This window comes from Sorex araneus, chromosome 9 (genome assembly GCF_027595985.1).
Source record: "Sorex araneus isolate mSorAra2 chromosome 9, mSorAra2.pri, whole genome shotgun sequence".
NCBI lineage: Eukaryota > Metazoa > Chordata > Mammalia > Eulipotyphla > Soricidae > Sorex > Sorex araneus.
Window position 1 is genome coordinate 3,338,713 of NC_073310.1, and position 22,631 is coordinate 3,361,343.

Here is a 22,631-nt window from a genome sequence, read left to right on the forward strand (position 1 = left end):
GTTGCTCCTATGCTAAACCCACCTGTAGGTTTCTCTGGAGCTGGGTAGTGCTGGCCTCAAACTCTGATCTCGTGTGCTAGCAAACACTTTTCATTGAGTTACATCTCTGCTCTCCTTTGCTTATTTTGTGGGAAAGGAGAAAGCACATTGGAGAGATCATACAGGAATTAATGTGCTGTGTTGGAAAAATTGGTCATTGGTGAATTGCCAAAACATCTGTGTCAAAGATCAGTTTGTCATAAATGTGAATGCATTTGGTTCTGGACTCTAAATTCTCCACTGGTTAGTCTGTCTGTCTGTCTGTCTGTCTACTGGCATGACACTGTTTGCTGTGGCTTTGCAGTAGCTTGATTGGAGGGAGAGGGGAACCATACCCGTCCTTGCTCAGGGCTTACTCCTGGCTCTGTGCTCAGGGATCACTCCTGGTGGGCTCAGGGGACCGTATGGGGTGCTGGGGATCGAACCCGAATCAGACACGTGCAAGGCAAATAACCTACTGCTGTGCTTTCACTCTGGCCTCTGCATTCGGTTTTGAAATGGGAAATGAGAGCGTTCCAATTCTGTTCTTCATTTTCAGGAGTGTTTTGCTTGGGGATGGGCTTAGTGGTAACATCTGAGAGCTGGGTTTTACCATCACCATCTCAAAAAAAAAAAAAGCCAAAAACCCCCCAAACCACTTTGGTTATTTTTTACATTTTCATCATTTTAGGATCATGTTAGTATCTGTAAAAACACCCCTAGAATTTTAATATATAAGGATTCATGGAATCTAGAAATCGCTTTGGGATTGCTCTTGTAACAATATTGTTTGTTTTCAGGTTGAAGGGGATCATGGGTTACATTGCTTTGGGGTCCATGCTGTGCCAAGGGTCAGACCCAGACCTCCTGCACACAAAGCAAGTGCTTGAGCCCTTTGCTGTCTTCCTCACCCATAATCATTGTCTTTTTTTTTGGCTTTTTGGGTCACACCTGGCGATGCACAGGGGTTACTCCTGGCTCTGCACTCAGGAATTACCCCTGGCTGTGCTCAGGGGACCATATGGGATGCTGGGATTCGAACCTGGGTCGGCCGCGTGCAAGGCAAACGCCCTACCCGCTGTGCTATCTCTCCAGCCCATAATCATTGTCTTTTAATCTATGAACACAGAATGTTTTTCCCATTAATTTGGGCTAATCCAGGTAATTTTTTCGGGGGGAGGGCACACCAGAGATGGTTCAGGGCTTACTACTGATTCTGTGCTCAGGGATCTCTCCTGGTGAGCATACGAGGTACTGGGAATAGAATCTGGGTTGACCACATACAAAGCAAGTGCCCTACCCGCTGTGCTATTGCCCCAACCCCCTAGTCCAAGTAATTGTCCATTGTTGTAGATACGAGGAATAAAGAAGCTGCTTTAGCCCCAGATACTCTAGAGGTTGGACTGTGGGTTGGGTGCAGTAAGCATTTTTGGACTGAATAAGCCAATCCCTTAGTATTCCCAATAACATTCCCTGCCGGAACAGTGCTTCCAAATTGCTCATAGAAGAAGCGATGTTGGAATACAGCAGTCTGTATGTTGGTGTGTGGGCTCAAGGATTACTCCTGGCATTGCTCTGGGGACCATATGTGGTTCCGGAACCAAACCAGGTGTTCAGGCATACAAGGCAGACACCCTACCCGCTGTCCCATCACTCCGGCCCGGCTGCAGTTCTTCATGTGGGGGGTGGGGGAACTCAACGGGATTAGCTGTCCACAGGGCTGTTACACTGTGGAGGACAGAGGGCCGAGCTGTGATGGTGTGTGTGTGGGGGTGAGGGAGTAAGGGGTGTCTGCAGAAGCAGGCCCGCATGGGGATGCAGGGACGCCCTTCTGGGTGTAAGAGTGACCAGAAAGGTGGGAATTTGCTCAGGAATCCAAGTGTGACCCGGCTAAAATTTGAGTGTGTGGGTCACCCAGGTTGGTTGTGTGGGCTGAGAAGGGGTCAGTAGCACTGGAAACACTTAGGTCGCATAGTTTGGGGTGAGCGGTAGTCTCCTCACAGAGGTGGGGCCACTCTGCAGCAGTGTCGCGCTACTTGGGTGTGGATGACTCGCCTGTTTTCACATTGTGCCCTGAGGTGGGGAGAGGAGACCTCACCGACAGTGTCCCCCAGCCGCCATTAGCCAGGATGTGCCGGCCTCAGGCTGGACTAAGTGTTTTTGGTTGTTGGTGCCATGCTCTGTTCAGCGTCTGGCTATGCCTTCCTCTGAAACTTGGGAGAAGTGGAAGTTCTTCCGGGTTACTGTCACATCCTAAGGTTTGCTCCCTTCCTGTGTGGGTAGCTGTCTGGCCGAGAAACGCAGGGATCACACAGCCTTCCTGTGCCCACAGGCAGGGGAGGCCCCACCCGGGAGTAGTTAGCACTCTGAAGTGCCCGGGTGTGAACTGCACCCCCAGGAGCAGTCAGCCTTATCCAGGCGGGTGGCGAGGGGGCCTTCTTCTTCTTCTTTTTTTTTTTTTTTTTTGGCTTTTTGGGTCATACCCAGCGATGCACAGGGGTTACTCCTGGCTCTGCACTCAGAAATCACCACTGGCGGTGCTCAGGGAACCATATGGGATGCTGGGAATCGAACCCGGGACGAGGGGGCCTTCTGTGTAGACCTGTGCCCCTGCTGGGGCAGAAGCTCGGGAACTGGGGTGGGGGTGGTTATATGGGGGCCAAGTCAGGGTATGCTGACGTAACAAGTTCCCCGAACTGGATGGCTTAAAGCAACGGGAACTTCAAGGTGAGGGACAGGCTAGTGTAGGTTTTGCATACAGGAGCCGCAGGTTTGATCCTGGTACTGCATGGTCCCCTGAGCACCACTGGGTGTGGCCCCAAACAACCCAGCCAGAAATGGGATTTTTTGAAATGCTAGAGGTGCCGTGTATGAATCCCTGGTGTGTGCAGGGCCAGAGATCCCCACCATGACCAGCTTTGGTGTCTGCTGCATCCTTGCATCCCTCTTCAAGATGGTCCTCCCCTGAACCGTAGGACAGAGGGAGGGTGTTTGCCTTGCACATGACCAAGCGCAGTTTGATTCCCGCATCCCGTATGGTCCCCCAGGCACCACCAGGAGTAATTCCTGAGTGCAGAGCCAGGAGTAAGCCCTGAGCCTCGCAGGGTTTGACCAAAAAGAAGAAAAGACTGTCCTTTCCTGTGTCCCTCTGCCTTTGTCCACACCTCCCCTTACAGGGACACCATCACTTGGCTAACAGGGCCCCACTGGGCGAGGGCAGGAGCCTCTGCTGGGACCCACCTCCCCCGCAGCCCCTCGGGGGGTCCGGCCTTCTCTATAGCCCAGATCTCACCAGTCCTGTCTGTTCTCCTGCAGAACCGAGCGGTGGGTCGGCCCAAGGGGAAGCTGGGCCCGGCCTCCGCCGTGAAGTTGGCCGCCAACCGGACGACGGCGGGAGCTCGCCGGCGCCGGACGCGATGCCGCAAGTGCGAGGCCTGCCTGCGGACGGAGTGCGGAGAGTGCCACTTCTGCAAGGACATGAAGAAGTTCGGGGGCCCCGGGCGCATGAAGCAGAGCTGCATCATGCGGCAGTGCATTGCGGTGAGTGTGACAGCGGCTTCGGGGGTGGCGCCCTCTGGTCCCGCTGGCCTGTGCCTCGGCTGGTGGGGGATATTCTGGCCACAGAAGGTCCGAAGTTGCCCCCTCGGGGGAAGCAGGGAGCTGGGCCTTACCGGGTGGGCCGCGGCTCAGCCCCGCCACATGTGCTCAGATCCTCTTTCTTCCTAGTCTGAGGCTCTTCCCGCAGCTTGCCGGGCGCTTTGAAGTCTCTGCCTTTAAAGAGGTCAGGGCATCCTGTCCTGTCTGTGACCCCCGTCGGCAGAATTTATGGCCCAGTTCAGGACAGTTCTGAGCCCACCCTCCCTTCCTGTCGTCCACCTTCGGCCGGGCCTGGGGGAAGGTCAGTGTCCGCAGAGGGGCTGCCCCGGATGAAGGTGGCTGATGGATGGTGCCCAGCGGTGGGCAGCACTAGGACGGCCTCGCTCCACCTTCACTTGCCCCCTGCAGCCCCTCTGACCCCTGAATCCCTGGGTCCTTCTGCTCCTGGCCCCGGGGAGCCTGTCTCTGGCTGCCAGCCGCTCTGTGCCCAGGAGCACCTTACCCGCTCCCTGCCATAGCATCTGCTTTCTTTGTAGTGGGAGCCAAAGCCCGTGGCCCGAAGATTGCCATCTTAGCTGCTGTTAGGCGTCAGTTGTATGTGTTACTTAGATCTGGTCAGTGTTGTACAAGCCAGTTTTTGGTTTTCGTCCTCACCCCCAACACACACACACCTTTCCACTCCTTTTTTTCCCCCAGTCTTTTTGGGTCACAGCTGGCAGTGCTCAGGGGTTACTCCTGCTCTGCACTCAGGAATTATTCCTGGTGGTGCTCTGGGGGAACATAAGGGATGCTGGGGATCGAACCCCCGTCAGTCATGTGCAAGGCAAATGCCCTCCCTGCTGTACTGTTCTGGCCCCTACTCCCTCTTTATAACTGCGCACTGGCTTTGCGTCCTTCCCGTGAGAGGAATCCCACAGGTTCTCCTTTTGGGGGCTGGCTGGTTCCACTTAAGCCTGCTGTGCTCTGTCCAGGCTTATCCATGCTGAGGGACAAGACCTCTTCCTTTGTGAAGGCTGAATAATATTCCACGCGTGAGACAGCCACTTAGCTGCCTCCTCTGACTGTAGTGAATGATGTGGTGAACACAGGCATAGGGATGGGGGGCCAGAGTGATAGCACAGCGGGTGGGGCGTTTGCCTTGCATGCAGCCAACCAGGGTTCGATCCCTGGCATCCCATGGCCCCCCAAGCACAGCAAGGAGTAATTCCTGAGTGCAGGCATGTGAACTTCAAGAACCTGTTGGGGGTTCTCTTGGATAAACACCCTGAATGTGTTGGGTAGGGTCTCCCAGTTCTGAGGGTTTTTTAAAATTAAAAAAAAAAACAAACTTTTATTTAAGCACCATGATTTACAAAGTATTCACAGTTGGGTTTTATTTTTTTTAATTTTTTTTTGGCTTTTTGGGTCATACCCGGCGATGCTCAGGGGTTACTCCTGGTTTTGAACTCAGGAATTACTCCTGGCAGTGCTTGGGACCATAAGGGATGCTGGGAATTGAACCCAGGTCGGCCACACGCAAGGCAAATGTCCTACCCGCTGTGCTATTGCTCCAGCCCCCGCAGTTGGGTTTTAGATGTACCATGTTCCAGCTCCATTCTCACACCATTATCCTTTCCCTCCACCAGGGTTCCCAGGTTCCCTCCCACCCCATCTCAGCCCACTGCCTTAACAGTCCATTTTTTTTTTTAATTAGTTTATTTTTAATTAGAGAGTCATCTTGAGGGTACAGTTACAGATCCATACATCTTTATGCTCATGCTTCCCCCATACAAAGTTCAATAACCCATCCCTTCACCAGTGCCCATTCTCCACCACCCGTAAACCCAACATCCCTCCCCCACCCCACCCTGCCACTATGGCAGGGAATTCCCTTTTGTTCTCTCTCTCTGATTAGGTGTTGTGGTTTGCAATAGAGGTGTTGAGTGGCCATTGTGTTCAGTCTCTAGTCTGTATTCCGCCCGCCTCACCCTTCCCCCACATGACCTCCAACCACATTTTACTTGGTGGTCCCTTCCCTGAGTTACCCAGAATGAGAGACCAGCCTCCAAGCCATGGAAACAATCTCCTGGTACTTATTTCTACTATTCTTGTGCGTTAGTCTTATAGTCTGTTATTCTATATTCCACAGATGAGTGCAATCTTTCTATGTCTGTCTCTCTCTTTCTGACTCATTTCACTTAGCATGATACTTTCCATGTTGATCCACTTATATGCAAACGTCATGACCTCATTTTTTCTAACAGCTGCATAGTATTCCATTGTATAGATGTACCAGAGTTTCTTCAACCAGTCATCTGTTCTAGGGCACTCGGGTTTTTTCCAGATTCTGGCTATTTAACAGTCCATTTGTAAGTTTTGTTGTTGAGTTCCGATCTCTTGTGCTGTGGTTGTTTAGCTGTACCACCACTAATGTACTTGGATGCCTTGACCCCTCCCAACGCCTTGGTACAAGGCCTCCAGCCTTTCCGTGCCTTCGTTGGTGTGTTCTGGGTTTTCTCCTTGAGAGTGACTGTCGGACTTGGCGTGGGCGCTGTGTGCTGCTCAGTGACGCGCGGCCTCTTGCCCTAGAGTTGCCGTCTTTGGAGGTGTCTGCTCAGTTCCTTGCCCCGTTTCTGGGGAGCGTTCTCTATTACCGGGAAGGTGTAGCAGTTCTTCCTGTGTTCTGGAAATAAACCCCTTCTCAGACAACTGGTTTGTTGATAGTTTCTCACATTCTGCACGTTGCCCTTTTTTCTCTGTGGAGCGTTTACTTAGTTTCCTTTTCTTTCACATGTTACTGCTGGTGTTTCTAGTCGATCCCTGTTCTGCAGGTCGGGGGAGTGCCCCCCGCAGAATGAAATACAGATCCTTCAGTCTGCTTTGTCGCAGGAGGCCACGTGACCCTCTGCATCCTGTCAGCATTTCAGAGAGGGCCGTGGGGACTTGCTCTCTTCTCAGCTGTCGTGTCTCTGTCTCTGTCGTGCCTCTCGGCTCTGCTTACCAAGCCCGGTGCCTGGCACGGGGAGTGTGGTCGAAGGCGGCCCTCACTCACTGCTGTGTGTCCTGGTCTCAGCCCCACCGTGGCACTTGCTACCATGTTTTCCTTCCCAGCTTCTGGCCCAGCAGGTCCCCCTCAGTTCCCGCTCCAGACCCTTGGCCATCTCATCCCAGAACGCCCCTCCCTTGCCTTCATTCTCTCTGCGAGGCCCCCTCCATCCCTGCCCACTAGGCAGTGCTGCCAGCCCAGGCCTGGACGCCTGTCTCCCTCCTTGCCTCGCCCCAACTGCCTCTGCCCCTCAGATGCCCGCAGCACTCGCCGCCTCTCGTGGCTCGCCTGCCCACGGATGCCCGCTCCCTGTTGGCAACACTTGGTCTCTCTCCTTAACCTCCATCTCTCCACAGGGGCATGCCAACATCTGCCTTTTCTCTACCCATAAGCACTTCCCAGAAACCAGCCTCTGTCCTCTCTGGCATATTTGCACCCACTTTTTTTCCTGGGGTCTCAGCAGGTTTGTGTAAATCTCCCAGACCCCTTCAGGGCAGCTGGCTTCCTGCTTCCCTTGGTCTCATGCCTGCGCTTTGTCTGAGGTTCATGGAGGATCTGTCTTAACTGGGGCCGACATCCGCCTTCAGTGTTCCATGTTCTGAACTCATACATGTGGCCCATATCATATAGATTCACAGTGTCATGGTGATTCTCTAACACAGCCAGTTAAAACTGTCTTTACAGGTGCTGGGAAGGATATGTGCATGCAGGTGTGTGTGTGTGTGTGTGTGTGTGTGTGTGTGTGTGTTAGATTCTGGGAGAGGTAGGTGTATTTGTATGTAGATGATTCTGGGAGAGACTGTGTGTAGATTCTAGGAGAGGTGGGGGGGTTGGGTGTGTGTGTGTGTGTGTGTGTGTGTGTATGTGTGTGTGTACAAAATATGTCTGCTTGCTGTGCCTTTGAGCTTTATCGTCTAATACATCAGTTCTCAAACTGGTCTTAGAACCCCTGTGTGGTCTTAAAATCCTATAGATCAAAAAAAACTTTATGTGAGCTATTTCTTTCTTTAAGCTACTATATCTAAAACTAAAACTGGAAATGAAATTTTAAAAAAAACTTATTTAAAGATAATATGAGGGCTAGATAGATAACCCCGTGGATAAGGGCACACTTGGCCTTGGAGGCAGCTGACCAGGTTCAGTCCTGGCACCTTGTATGGTCTCCTGAACCCACCAGGAGTAAGCCCTGAGCACAGCTGGGGTTTCAGCTTCTTGTCAGGTCATGTGTCTTGCATGTGGAGGCCCTGATTTGATGGATGGTACCAGACAGACAACAAAACCAAGAATCCTTCTACATGTTAACAAAATGACATTTGCAGGGGTGAGTGTTTGGGCCATACCCTGCAGTGCTTGGGGCTTATTCCTGCCTCAACCCTCAGGGTTCACTCCTGGCAGGTTAGGGGTCCCATATGGGGTATGGGGGGTTCGAATCCGGGTTAGTTGTGTGCAAGACGAATGCTCTACCTGCTGTAATGTTACTCTGGGCCCAGCAAAATGACATATCTATAAGAAAACATTTTCCAAAACAAAAGGTTGGTAGGAAGATGGCATTTATTCTTATAAATCTTTTTTTTTTGTGACTGGTCGTTAGAAAAACTGTTGTGTTGCCTGGATTTTCTCCACCTCTCCACTGCTCTAAGCTGTTGTTGCCTGGATTTGGAGGGACCATCTGAGGACATTCAGTTCTTAAAGGTTTTTTGTAACGTGGAGCTGGAGAGATAGTACAGTGGGTAGGGCGCTTGCCTTGCCAACCTGTGTTCCATCCCCAGCATCCCATATGGGCCCCTAGCACCACTAGGAGTGACCGTGAGCTTAGAGCAGGAGTAACCCCTGAATATTGCTGAGTGTGGCACAAACCCTGACCCCTCACCCCTCCAAAAAAAAATGTTTGGTGTAATGTGGAACTTGAAAACTTGAAACTGTATCAGTGAGTTTGCTTCTGTTCGATACTGTAGCATGGTGCATCCTTCATTTGGAAAACTCTGCTTCCGTTCCTGGAGTTAAATGGATTTTTCAAATGCCTAAAATAAATAGAGAGCTTGCACTCTTTGTCAACAGAGTCTCGCAGTCTTGGGAAGAGGTCTAGTTTGTGGTGGCGGTTGTTACGTTTCCCTAAATTCTAATTTCCACGTATAAACTTTAATTTCATCATTTGCAACACATGCCACTCGTTATTTTTGTGAATAGGAGATTCAGAAAATTAACTCCATTAATCATGTAAGTAGCAGTGGCGGTGGCGTTTGATCAGTTGTCCTTCCAAGGGAGAACGTCTGGCACGCAGCCCTCACAGCCACTCAGTGCTACCAGTCGCTACCCGTTCAGTTGTTCAAGGCCCGATCACTTCTGCGGGCCTTGAACAACTGAAATGCCATTCACCGTACAGAATGGCTGAAGGACGTGGGCTCGGGCCACGGTGGGTCTTTGGGACGTTCTCATAAAATTCATTTCTACTGCTTTATCAAAGACTTGCTTACATGAAGCTGTGGAATTTTTTGAGGGGGGCGGGGAGCACACCCAGTGATGCTCAGGGTCTGTTCCTGGCTCTGTGCTGAGGGGTCTCTCCTGGCAGTGCTTAGGGGACCAAGTATGTTTCCAGGGATCTGAAGTGGCTTTAGAAGGGTGCCAGGCCAGCGCCTTACCCTGTGTGCTCTCCAGCTTGCAGCCTGCAGACTTTCTAGGGAGCCAGGGGCAGCCAGGCCTGCCAGGGCCCGGGTGAGTGCCAGTAGCTCCCTTGACTGCCAGCGCAACACAGTGAAAAAGGCGAATATGGGGTTGCAGCGATGGTGGAGCGGGAAGGGCTCTTCCTCGTACCCCACAGGGTCTCCTGAGCGGGGCAGAGCCCAGAAGTTTAAAAGAGAGAGAGACGGGGACAAAGGCAAGGACTGTCTCAGTGGTATTAGAGGAGGTAGTTGGGTCTCCCCAGCTTGCCGGTTAGGTGTGTGTGGAGCCTGAAGTCTGTCAGCCAGGCCCTGGGACGGGTGCAGGCCCCGCCTCCCTCTGAGGGCCGACTTGCTGTTACTTTCCTCCCGCCGTCTTCTCGCCTACCTGACTGCGGTTCACGGTGGTGTCCGCCTCCCTGCGGGAGGAGGCTTCACTGGGCCTCTCCTTGCTGCCTTCTGGGCTGGCGGGACCGGGAGCGGGAGCCGCGTGCCACGCCGACCGGCCCGGCCCCGCTCACTGGGCTGCTTTTCCCGGCTCTGCAGCCGGTGCTGCCCCACACCGCCGTGTGCCTGGTGTGCGGCGAGGCTGGGAAGGAGGACACAGTGGAGGAGGAGGAAGGCAAGTTCAACCTCATGCTCATGGAGTGCTCCATCTGCAACGAGATCATCCACCCCGGATGCCTTAAGGTGAGCGGCCCACGGGGCCTGGCTGCGAGACCCCCCTCCGCAGGACAGGGACTAGCCACCCCGCGGTCCTGGGAAGCAGCGCCCCTGTGTACTTCGCCGCAGGGGCAGGGCCTTCCCCTGGGGCTCCTCCCGGGCAGGTTAGGACTTTCTGCCTTAGGGTGGCGTCACCCGGTGCCGACTGGTGTGTCTGTCTGAGACGTCAGGTGGGCTGGCCCCAGTGATTCTTCTTTGGGGTGTCATGTCCCTTTTCCCTTCAGGGTGGTGGTGGGCCCCCCGCCCCCCATTCGGAAGAGAGGACTTGGGTTCTCTCCCAGTTCACAGGTTGCGGGGGAGGCCGGGGTGCACCCGGATGGGGTTTCTTGGAGGCTGCCTGGTTTGCTGGTTTCCCGAGCTCGAGGAGTCTGTCCTGGGTGGGGTGAGACAGGGACCCCGGCCCTGGAGATGAAGTGATTTGCCTGGGGTCACTGAGCAGGGGAGAAGCAGGCCAGGATTTGAACCCACCTCTCTAAGCAGCCCTGTTTTCTTTTGGCAAAGATGATCTCGCAGAGGTATTTGGGAGGGGGTGTTGGCGTTCCTGTCAAGCTGGCCTCCCGCGGCGCCCCACCCCTGCCCACTGGCCCCTGTCCCTTGTAGATTAAGGAGTCGGAGGGCGTGGTCAACGATGAGCTTCCCAACTGCTGGGAGTGTCCGAAGTGCAACCACGCCGGCAAGACCGGGAAAGTGAGTGCTGGGCTCCCGTCCCGGGTCAGCGGGAGGGGCGGACCTTGGCCTTGCCAGACGCGGCCTGTCCCCGGTGTGGGCGTGAGCCTGTGGGGTGCCGCTGGGCAGGGAGGGAGGGAGACCCGCCAGCAGGCTGGTCCAAGGATATACAGTCGGTCTCTTCCTTCTCTCTTTTTGGCCTACAAGCAAAAGCGTGGCCCTGGCTTTAAGTATGCCTCCAACCTGCCGGGCTCCCTGCTCAAGGAGCAGAAGATGAACCGGGACAACAAGGAAGGGCAGGAGCCTGCCAAGCGCAGGAGCGAGTGTGAGGAGGCGCCCCGGCGCCGGTCAGACGAGCACCCCAAGAAGGTGCCCCCTGACGGCATCCTCCGCCGGAAGTCGGATGATGTGCATCTGAGGAGGAAGCGGAAATACGAGAAGCCCCCAGAGCTCAGTGGACGCAAGCGAGTAAGAACTGGGGAGGGGGTGGGAGGGACAGCCTGGCAGGGCCTGGGTATGGGAGTGTAGGGGGGTGGCAGGGGCTGGGGGAAAACTGGTATCTTGGCCTCTTGCTGCCCTCATCAGGTCCCCTGAGCCCCAAGAGCCCGGCCCCAGAGCAAGGAGGGGCACACGGCCGAGTCACTCCTCTTCCCACCCCTTTAGGCCTCGACGCTTCAAACGTCCCCCGGTTCCTCTCACCTCTCGCCGAGGCCCCCTCTAGGCAGCAGCCTCAGCCCCTGGTGGAGATCCAGTCTCACTTACTTCCAGCAGCAGGTGCTCCCTCCACCCCGCCCCGCCCTCCCCCACCTGCCCCCCTGCTTCTGGCCTCAGCCCTGCCTGCCTGGCAGGGCTGGGTGGGGCTGGGTGAGCCAAAGCTGCTGCCTGCGCTGAGGATCCTGCACCCTTGTCCCCGCACCCGCCCTTCCCGCAGCAGCCACAAGGCGGCACCCAGGCTTCAGGGCCGCCCGTGCCAGCAGTCCCACACCCTCGGGACGGGAGTCTGCAGGGGAGGGGGGAGGCCAGTTGCCTGGAGGTAGTCTAACCGTACTCCCAGCTGCTTCCGTCAGCCCAGCAGGCAGGGCCCACCGTCTGTCAGAGGATCCGGGACTGGGGGCGGAGGGGGGCCCTGTGGAGGGTCGTGGCAGAGACCCGATCCCTTGGACCAGCAACAAGCTCTGCGTCCTCTTCTCTCCCATGACAGCTAAAGCCTGGCAAAGAGGATAAGCTTTTCAGGAAAAAGGTACCATCTTCCCCTCTCCCCGCACCCCAGTCCCGGGGCCACCTGTCCGGGCAGAGGATGGGGAGGCCTGGGGGGATGGACTGAGCCGAGAGCCTGGACCCTCACCCCTCCCTCCTTCTCCAGCGGCGATCCTGGAAGAACACGGAAGACCGGATGGCCCTGTCCAAGCCCATCAGGCGCTTCAAGCAGGAGCCCGAAGATGATCTGCCGGAGGCCCCCCCAAAGACCAGGGAGAGCGACCACTCCCGCTCCAGCTCCCCCACGGCTGGGCCGAGCACCGAGGGGGCCGAGGGCCCCGAAGAGAAGAAGAAAGTGAAGATGCGTCGGAAGCGGAGGCTTCCCAACAAGGAGCTGAGCAAGGAGCTGAGCAAGGAGCTGAACCAGGAGATCCAGAAGACGGAGAACAGCCTGGCCAGCGAGAACCACCAGCCCATCAAGTCGGAGCCCGAGAGCGAGAGCGAGGAGCCCAAGCAGCTGCTGGGCCTCTGCGAGCGCCCCCACCGCTTCAGCAAGGGGCTCAACGGCACCCCGAGGGAGCTGCGGCACCAGCTGGGGCCCGGCCTGCGCAGCCCCCCTCGGCTCATCTCCCGGCCCCCGCCCTCGATGTCCCCGCCCAAGTGCATCCAGATGGAGCGACACGTGATCCGGCCGCCCCCCATCAGCCCCCCGCCTGACTCGCTGCCCCTGGACGATGGGGCCGCGCACGTCATGCACAGGGAGGTGTGGATGGCCGTCTTCAGCTACCTCAGCCACCAAGACCTGTGTGTCTGCATGCGGGTCTGCAGGACCTGGAACCGCTGGTGAGCCAGGCCAGAGCGGGTGGCACGTATGGGTCCCCGGCCCCAGGGAGTCCCTCACGAGGCTTCGTTGTCCCCAGAGCTGGGCGGTGTGGTGGGCTGTCAGCCTGGAGAAGCAGACCTGTTTGGCAGGTGACGAGGGACCAGGGAGAGGCCTTGTCCTTTCCAAGTGCTGCAGTGGGGAGTGAGCAGGGCTCAGAGCGCTGACATCATCCAGCTGTGACGTTTGCGGCTTCCGTGCCTTTAGCCCTGTTGCAGACTCACAATGTGCAGGGTGCAGAGGCCCGAGGGCACGTTGGACCCCAGACAGGAGCACTGAGAGGCGGGGCGCAGGATGTCGGGTGTGGGGGTCTCTAGCGTCCTGCGTGCGGGCTGACCCCCAGGTGCTGTGATAAGCGGTTGTGGACGCGCATCGACCTGAACCACTGCAAGTCCATCACGCCACTGCTGCTGAGCGGCGTCATCCGGCGGCAGCCCGTCGCGCTGGACCTCAGCTGGACCAATATCTCCAAGAAGCAGCTGAGCTGGCTCATCAACCGGCTGCCCGGTGAGCACGGGGCTGGGGAGCCCCGCCTGTGTGACTGGGGCTCAGGCCTGGTGCCTGACTGCTGTCCCCCACCTCTGCCTGCAGGGCTTCGAGACTTGGTGCTGTCAGGTTGCTCGTGGGTGGCCGTCTCTGCGCTCTGTAGCGCCAGTTGTCCTCTGCTCCGCACCCTGGATGTCCAGTGGGTGGAAGGACTGAAGGACGCCCAGATGCGGGATTTGTTGTCCCCTCCTACTGATAACCGGCCAGGTGAGAGGCTGGACAGGTGGCAGGTGTGACCTGGCTGTGTCCTTGGACCTGTGTTAGCCACATGGAGGGGTTGCGGGTTGGAAATGGCTCAGTGGCTGCTGCCCTTCTCCAGGGTTGTGGGCATGGGTGAGAGGGCAGCGGCTCCTAGGTGAGCCGCCGACCACACCAACCCCTGCGCCCTGCTTCCTTGCTTTTGGGCCTCAGCTTGGGGAGTGGTTTGTTTGGGGCCACTGAAGTTGGGTCATGTTCTTGCCAACCGCTTCATCGAGGGAACCCCATGGCGTCTCCCTTGGGCCAGCACTGCTGCGGGGAGCTGGGCTCAGTGACTTAAGGCCGTGTGATATTTTCAAGAATCCAGTCCTGTCACATTTGATGTACGGTGTCCTGACATCCAAGTATTGGGACACTCGGGTGTGGGCTGGGAGGCTAGTGGTGAAAGAAAACCCAAGTCCCATCTGGCCAGTGGCGTGCATGTCCCAGTGACCTGTGCTGCCTTCGGTGACATGTGACCTCTCCACTCTGCCCCTCAGGTCAGATGGACAATCGGAGCAAGCTCCGGAACATCGTGGAGCTGCGGCTGGCGGGCCTGGACATCACCGACGCCTCCCTGCGGCTCATCATCCGCCACATGCCCCTGCTCTCCAAGCTCCAGCTCAGCTACTGTAACCACGTGACCGACCAGTCCGTTAACCTGCTCACTGCCGTGGGCACCACCACCCGAGACTCCTTAACTGAAATCAACCTGTCAGGTCCGTGGGGACCCAAGGGGGTCTGGGTGCACCACAGTCATGGGGGCTGGGGTGGTGATCTGTGTGCCTGCGATCTGGGCTCACACTGTTGGATGCTAAAATACACCATGGAACAAGACAGGCCTCATCTAAAGGGGATACAAACAAGTTAGTGACTTCTTCATAATTGGCGACCAGACCAGAAGAATATGGGACCAGAGAGCCTAGCGTGAGGGGGTAGAGCTGCTTCTCAGTCCGTGCTGTCGCGTGGGAGAGAGGAACAGGGAGGCCAAGGCCCTGCAAGAGGCTGCAGCCATTGAACGTCTTCCCAGCGGCGGGAAGCCAACTCCTGTTTGGTGGGGTGTCTGCAGGTGGTCTGGACTCCTCTCTCCAGAGTTTGGTCTTACGGCCTTGTCCTGTGGAGCAGCACCGCCCACGCTCAGCCAGCTAATCTGTCTTGTTCTGCTAGTTACAGGTAGTTGGATTGGGGATAGAAGACCTGCGGGGGATGAGAAAGAAACTCAGAAATTGCCAAGACAGAATGCTCTGACCTATTTAAATTCCTCTTGTTCCTTTTTGTTTGTTTGGTTTTTTGACATAAGCTTGTCTGCTAACAGTTTCATTCCTTGGGAGTTGCATATCATTTAGTTGTTTGCTTCTCAGAGTTCAGTTGTTGCCTGATAAAGCCCCTTCTCGTCTGCCCGGCCACCGTCCAGGGGAATGGGGCAGCATGGGGGCCCAGAATCCTCAGACACCTCCCGCCCCTTGTGTGGGCTGTGGTAGTGCCGATGGCTCATGACGGTGAGGCTGTGTGGGGTTGCGGGTGCTGGAGGAACAGAGATCCCAGGGCAAGCCCCGTGCTCGCTAGTGTGGAATCGCCTGCCTTTCTGTCTCCGTAGTTCACTCCAGTCACATCAGCCCCATGCATAGAGCTGTCCGGATTCTTGTTCAGTTAGGATGAACAGATGGGGCCAGAGCAATAGTACAGCAACAGGGCATTTGCCTTGCACGCGTCTGGTCTGGGTTTAATACCTGGCACCCTACATGATTCTCCGAGCCCACCAAGAGTGCAGATCCAGGTAACTCCTAAGTACCACTGGATGTGGCCAAAAAAAGAACAATCCAAAACCAAAAGGAAAAAATTATGACAATCAGAAAGACAAATTCATATATTCACTCTCTGACAAATTCTCTTTAAATGTTGACTGATTTTAAAAGTACAATGGGTTGGGCGTTTGCCTTGCACGCGACTAACCCAGGTTTGATCCCAGCATCCCACATGGTCCCCCAAGCACCGCCAGGGCTAATTCCTGAGTGCAGAGCCAGGAGTGACCTCTTAGCATTGCCGGGCATGATCCAAAAAGCAAAAACAAAACAGAAAGTTAACAGATTTTTTTTTTAAGTTGAGCTGATATAGTGCAATCAGCCACAAGGGTGACATGTCTCAGGATCCATGACCTGGGTCACAGGAGCAGTTTGTGGACAGAGTGGAGTCACGGCTGTCCAGCTTTGTTGGGAGCCTGGCGGCCTGTGCCCCTGGCCAGCCACCTTTCCTCCAGGCACCCCTCCGCATCCTGAGTAGCAGGCTCATGTTGTAGGTCTTGATTTTCTTCTTCCAACCACACCTCCTGATTTATGAACTTGCTCTGGGGAACGTAAGAAAGCTGCTCTTGCATCCACTCCCCCCCTTTCTCTTCCCTCCCTCCCTCTCTCCCTCTTTCCCCTCTTTCTCATGGATCCATCACTGTTCTTTACTCTGACATAGCCGGCAAGAATTGCCTATTGCTGAGCCAGATCTGTTTTCGCAGCACCAGTCTCTGCACCAATGTTTTGTTTGTTTCTCGGAGTTAATAATTGCCTCATGTTTGTTTGCTGAGTGTCTGAGCAGGCCCGTGTGTATGTGTGGGGGACCGGGGGTCTCTCCTGGACTGGTCTTCTGAGCTCCCCTCCAGGCTCCTGCCTGTGAGTGGACACCAGCTCTCCTGTTGTCACGCCCCTGCCAAAAACGACCTTGATCTCCAGCCTGTGTATGAGGGACGGTCTCTGCTTGATGCCATCCTCCTCATGACTCCGAGTGAAGAGAACATTGCAACTGCCTCTGTCTGAAAAGGGCTTCCCGCACAGCACAGTGGGGTGGAGGCATTGCCCCACCATCCAGTCTCCAGAGGCCGATTTAGACCCTTTGACTCTGCAGTCATCCTTCAGTCACTCTGCCCATTTCCTTGGTCTCTGTTTCTTTGTAATTTTTAATAATGAGCCTTGACTTGAGTTTTTTGTTTGTTTTGGGGGGGTTTCCACATCCAGAGCTACTCCGGTTTGCTCCCGACTCTGCACTCAGGAATAATTCTGGCAGTCTCTGGGGATCATGTGGGATGCTGGGGATGAAACCCGGGTTGGCTGCTGTGCGGCGAGAGCCCCCCGCTGTGCTATCTCTCTGGCCCTGACCCGAGTGCTTTTTTTTTTAACCACATTCTTTTGAGCCCTTTCAATCTGGAAATGCTCTGATCTTTAGTTCTAAGAAATTTTCTTTTACTCTTAATGTTCTCTTTTTTCTCAACTTCCCCACATCTATCTTTACTTTTTTCCTAGGATTTCCCCCTCTTTAGAGTCTGTCATTTTTGTGTGGGGTCGGACCTTATGAAACTACTTTGGCACGTCACGACCAGTTCCATGTCTGTTCCTGTCTCTGAGCCCCGTCCAGCAGCCTGCAGATGGGCTTGGCTTTCTCCTCCTCGCAGGGATGCTTCTTTCCTGAGTGGCTGAGCGACGGTGCTGTGCTGGATCTCTCGGGGCTGGGGCTCGGCACGCAGCAGAGCCTGGCCTCTGCGGGGGTCCACGGGTGGATCGGTTCTCCCGAGAGAAACTGATGCTGTGGCACAGCCCCCGCCGCAGAGCACAGGCTGCGTTCCAGGGGGACCGAGAGCTGAGGGCATGCACCTGCCGTCAGACCCAAACCCCTCTGTTCTGGGGTGGGAGTCCTCCCTGCTCCTCCACAAACCTGTCTCTAGCCTTGGTGTTTCCCTACGTGGGCCTCCTCCTCTCCCTTGCCCCCATCCCGACTTACATCTTTACTACCAGCCTCTGATTGGTCCCCAGTTTTAGGTGCAATTGAAGCACTTTATTTGCTTCAGGAAGGTAGATTGCCTCAGCATTTATTGCTCTATTGCATTCATCTGCCTTCAGAGATATTTTTTTCTTTCTTTATTGGGGTTAGGTGGTGAGAATACATAAAAGTGTGCTAGGCAGAACCTCAGTCTCCTCATCTGAGAAATGGCAGAAGCTCTCTGGGTTCTTCTTTTATTTATTTTGGTTTCATGGGGTCACATCTTGTAATACTGAGGGATTGTTCCTGGCTCTACACTCAGGAATCACTCCTGGCAGTGCTCGGGGGACCATATGGGATACCGGGAATCAAACCTGGGTTGGCTTTGTGCAACTCCCCACTGTACTATCACTCTGTCCCCTCTGGGTTCCTCTTGCAAAATGCAGTGCTGATAATACAGGAATAAGGCACTTGCCTTGCAAGTGGCTGACAGACACCCCCCAAATCCTTGCCTTTGGTTCCTGGCCAGGGTTCTCTCCTAAGCAGAAATAGTTCATGAGCATCCCCAGGTATGACCCAGAAACAAACAAACAAAAACCAAAATGCACTGCTGTTAGACGAAATGTAACTGCTGTTTAAAAAAAGGAGGTCAGTTTCCAAGGGCTGCTGATCGGGGGAGTAGGCCGAATAAGTTTGGATACTTCTGTTCCATCCCCGTCTTGAGTTCCACTTTGAATCAGCCTTTCCTTCCAGTAACAGGATGTTGGCATTCTACAAAATGACTATGCTTTTTTGCTTGCCCCTTAGTCAAGCTAAGAGTTATATTTCTTTTGATGTTGAAATCTTAAGGGTCTGGCTTGGTCTTACATGGCTGGTGACAGGAGAGGAATGAAGTTTCACTGTTTTTAAAAACATTGTTTTCCATAGTGGCAGCAACACTCCATCCTAGCATGCCGCCATCCTGATCAGGAAGAGTTTGGTGTGGTCTTGACTTTGCTTTCCCTAAAGCGGAGACTGAGCATAGTTTCATGTGCTAATTCACTGCCACTGTATGTCTTCAGGGAAACATATTCAATTCCTTTGCCTATTTTTGTTTTATCAAGGAGGGAGATTCTTAGCTATGAGTGGGGCCACTCCCAGTGATACTGCCCAGCTGTGCAGACCTGTTGGCATATTTGGCCCGATGGTACTGGGGGCTGGGCAGGGCTGTGGCCTGCAGTGCTTAGGGCCACTAGGGTATACCCAACAGTGCTGGGGATCGATGTGGGTATGTGGCTGTACAGTTCAAACTCTCTCCCCAACTCTGAGGCAGGGGTGGAGGTCGGGGTGCTGAGAGGATTATGCCATGGCAAGGAGATCAGGTTCCCCATATGCCAGTGTGCACACCAGCCCTTTGAGCCATCCCAGTTCAGTCCCTGGGATGGGGGATGTTCACATAACCTGGCGGTGCTCAGGGCTCACCCTGATAGTGTTCCGAGAACACAGGCAGTGCCAGCGATCAAACTGGGGTTGGCGGCATGCAAGATGAGCACCTTAACCCTTGTACTATTTCTCCGATTCCCAGAATGTTACCTTATGAAGCAATAGTTGTTCGGTTGAAGTGCTAGTACAACAGGTAAGGTGCTTGCCTTGCAGCAGCTGACCCAAGATTTGAGCCCTGAGCATTGCCTGGTGTGGCTCCCCCCAAACAAAAAAATGGGGGCGGGGGAGTTGTTTGCCAGCCTTTTAAAATCTGTGTGAATGGGACTGGAGCGATAGCACAGCAGTTAGGGCATTTGCCTTGCACGCAGCCAACCCGGGTTCGATTCCCAGCATCCCATATGGTCCCCCAAGCACCGCCAGGAGTAATTCCTGAGTGCAGAGCCAGGAGTAACCCCTGTGCATCGCCAGGTGTGATCCAAAAAGTTGGAAAGAAAAGAAAAAAGAAAATCTGTGTGAAAAAGAAATATTTTGCAAACATCTGAGGCAGAAATAAAGTCCAGGAATTACTTGCATGGTGGAATCTATCCTAATCGCACTCAGATGTCAGGCCCACCAGTTACTGGCCGCAGCCCCTTATTGGAGACCAGTCGACATTTCTGTGGCTCCTGCAGATTGGTGATGGAAAGCAATTTTCAAGTATCTTTGTCAACATCCTTGCCACTTCATCTGCTGGTGGCCCTGCCTGTGATGCAGTGTCCCAGGTATGTCCTATGAACTCAAGACTGCGCATACTTGTGCACTTCATGTCGCCATGTCTTCACCTCCAAGGACCTTGGTGACGTGACGGCACCATCACAGTCTGCCGTGACTCTTCCTTCCCACTCATTTACTAGAGGGATGAAGTGTGGGTAGAAGTAATGGCAGCAAAGGCCTCAAGTTCACAGCCACCAAGATGAAAGAATTCATCTGGCTCAAGTGGGACCTCAGAGCCTTCAGAGGGTGCTAACTCATGCTCAACTTTGCTGACTCTGGCTGCAATCCCAAAAGAAAAGGACGTGACTTAAGTGGCCCTGGGTTGATCCCTGGCCCCTTTCCCCACTCACAGTGTTTGACAGGGCTTCGGGAAATGATTCAGACTGAGCACATGGGGCTGGAGAGAAAGTATGGTGAGTAAGGTGCTTGCCTTGCACACAGCTGACCCAGGTTCGATCCCAGCACTATGTATGGTCCCCCGAGTTCTTAAAGGAATTCAGTGGGGAAACCACATACTCCTGCCTTGAGTACCACATGAGGAGTAAGCCCTGAGCATCACAGGGTGTGATCCAAAAAGTGAAGTTAAAGACTGAGCACATGCTTTGCATTCAGGTGCCCCAGATTTGGTCCCAGATTGATGTAATCCCTGTGCACAGCTCAGAACAACCCACAAGTATCTGGGAGTAGTAGGCCCTGAGCACTGCTGCATATGGCCTAAAACCGAAATAAAAAGTATAACAAAATCAGCAAGTTGATAAAAATACTCAAGGGAAGAGTGCAAGAGATGGACCAACAGAACCTGTGAGTCCCGTGATGACGACGGATGATTACTCCCGAATTGATCTACGGAAAAGAAGACAGGTGCCTGTAATGCACACAGGTAGATTCTCATCACGGATATATTAGGTGGGAAAAGTGAGCCACTGAACAGATTAAATGATCAGGCCTATTTATAGGAAGATTTACACACATCAAAAAAAAACTATCTGGATGCTTTTCAAGGTTTTTTTTTTTTTTTTTTTTTTTTTTTTGTATTTGTTTGGGGGCTACACCTGGCTCTGCTCTCAGGAGTCACTCCTGGAGGGCCTTGGAGACCATATGGGGTGCTGGGGATTTAACTCCTTGGGTCAGGCTCCTGTAGGGCAAGTACTATCACTCTGGTCCTCAAGCATATATTCACTTTGATAATTTGAGGCTCATGTGTGTTTTTCGGGCGGGGCGATTCATACCCAGCAGTGCTTAGGTATTCATTGCGAGAGATTTGAACCTGTAAGGGCAAATGCCTTTTCTCTCTAGCCCTATAATCAGCTTTTAACAAGTGGTTCTCCTTAGGGAACCAGGGGCCAGACTTCCTTGGAGAGCACAGTTCCTTATATCCTGGGGGATGGGGGCGCCTTGAGCTTCACACTCCTGCTGCCTCACAGTGATTTCTCTTCCTTGCAGACTGCAATAAGGTTACTGATCAGTGCCTGTCCTACTTCAAACGCTGTGGAAATATCTGTCATATTGACTTGAGGTACTGCAAGCAAGTTACCAAGGAAGGCTGTGAGCAGTTCATAGCCGAAATGTCTGTGAGTGTTCAGTTTGGACAAGTGGAAGAAAAACTGCTACAAAAACTGAGTTAGTCCAAGGACAAGTATGTAAATATGGCCGGGGGTAGGGGAGGGTCCTGGCAGGGAAGACAAAACACTTTACAAAAACTAGGGCTTTTATTTTCAATTTGGAACTTGGAATGACAAGGGAGAAGCCATTGCACCACCTTTTGCGGCTGAGTAAGCTGGACATTTTCCTTTGGTCTTTGGGAATCGTTACTGCACTGCTTTTTGGACTATTTCTAAGGCAGCCTTTACCGAGAAGACATTCCCATTGGAGAGGAGGATGGACTATGGAGAAATTTTCCTATTGAAGCATGAGCTTACGGAGTGTGTGGTGGTGGGGTTTGGACACCTCATTCCTTGCAACTCCAGGGTTTTTGGTGTCACCATAACGTGGACCACGTGCCACATCTGCAGCTGTTTTGACATTTTCTGTTTGTTTGGTTTTGTTACATCTTACATTATGCAGAACTATTTTTGTATAAATTGTTTGAAAGTTATTTATGCAAGATTTGAATGCATACCAGTGTTTTTATTGTTTAGAGATTGCCAACTTTCCTGATTTTCTTGAGATAGGAGAGAACTTAACTTGTACTTCAACACATGTGCCCAGGTCTGGCGGAGCAGGCTAAGACCTTCTGGTTAAAAGCATGTTTAACTGGAAGTGAGAGTCTGTTTTGTAAGTTGAATTACATAAGCATGTTGTGGATATTTGTAAATTAGAGTCAAAGTAAGATCCTTTGCCAAGTTTTCTCTGTATAGAATTCACCTTTTTCTCAAAATTTTAAAATTCAGACTTCAGCCTTTGTACTCAGGAGGAGTTTGGTCCAGCATGAGCTCTTGTACTCCATATAGATCTAATTTATACTGTGAGTCAAGAAGTAGAATAAATGATCCAACATAGCTTTTCTTTCCTTTTTCTCTCCTTTGAAGTGGATTGGGGTCTCATTTAAGGGTTATAAACATGGCTCTTGCCTAGTTGTTAGGCATTCATAAGTGCCATTGTTGTAAGGTGTTGTTTTCCTAGACCTTCCCTGGCGCGGTTTTACCTTTGTTAAATTTGTATAAACAGTTGTACCAAAAACAAAATCACTCTTCGACTTTGAGGGTTTCTGTTCTAGGAATGAATTAGACCTTTTGTCAGAATGTCCTGAAGCAGAAGCCTCCATTTGTTGTTCTGAGGCCAAATGACCTATAGTTTCTCTGTATTATGCTAACAGTAGTCCCTCGGCACATGTGTTTCCTATCTTCAGGAAGATCTGCTTGCAGCTAATGAAAGGAGGTAAGGGATCATGTCCCTGTTTCGAACCGGACAGAAACCTCCTTCTGGGTCAGGTGGCTTAGATCTCTGATATGCCCAAATAGTGTCTGGGTCAGGGGGAATCCCTGGTGGCGTTCAGGGGCCCATATGCAGATTAACCTGGACTCGCACTTGAGGTCAGCTGAGCTCTAAGTTCCCGATATGACAGTATGACAGTGTCTGTTGGACTAACTTCCATTGTCACTTGTGGGATCCCTGCTCCTCAGCTGACTATTGAAGCCACCCACTGGGATTGGTAGTTTTGTGCCCTTGT

The 22,631-nt window shown here is 53.3% G+C and overlaps 1 protein-coding gene across 9 annotated transcripts in view; it reads left to right on the plus strand.

Moving 5' to 3' along the window:
* Window positions 1-21,960, plus strand: part of KDM2B (lysine demethylase 2B) — a 94,970-nt gene extending 73,010 nt beyond the window's left edge. For 5 of the 9 annotated variants that reach the window (XM_055146896.1, XM_055146899.1, XM_055146902.1 and 2 more), the window contains 11 exons: window positions 3,334-3,558; window positions 9,844-9,987; window positions 10,621-10,707; window positions 10,885-11,154; window positions 11,350-11,460; window positions 11,888-11,926; window positions 12,050-12,726; window positions 13,107-13,270; window positions 13,355-13,516; window positions 14,047-14,265; window positions 20,906-21,960. In XM_055146896.1, the coding sequence (XP_055002871.1) occupies window positions 3,334-3,558; window positions 9,844-9,987; window positions 10,621-10,707; window positions 10,885-11,154; window positions 11,350-11,460; window positions 11,888-11,926; window positions 12,050-12,726; window positions 13,107-13,270; window positions 13,355-13,516; window positions 14,047-14,265; window positions 20,906-21,087 (2,280 nt within the window). In that variant the 3' untranslated portion in view covers window positions 21,088-21,960. The remainder of the gene's footprint in view (window positions 1-3,333; window positions 3,559-9,843; window positions 9,988-10,620; window positions 10,708-10,884; window positions 11,155-11,349; window positions 11,461-11,887; window positions 11,927-12,049; window positions 12,727-13,106; window positions 13,271-13,354; window positions 13,517-14,046; window positions 14,266-20,905) is intronic. The other 4 variants (XM_055146895.1, XM_055146897.1, XM_004611044.2 and 1 more) reach the window with 2 other exon arrangements.
* The last annotated feature ends 671 nt before the right edge of the window (window positions 21,961-22,631 follow it).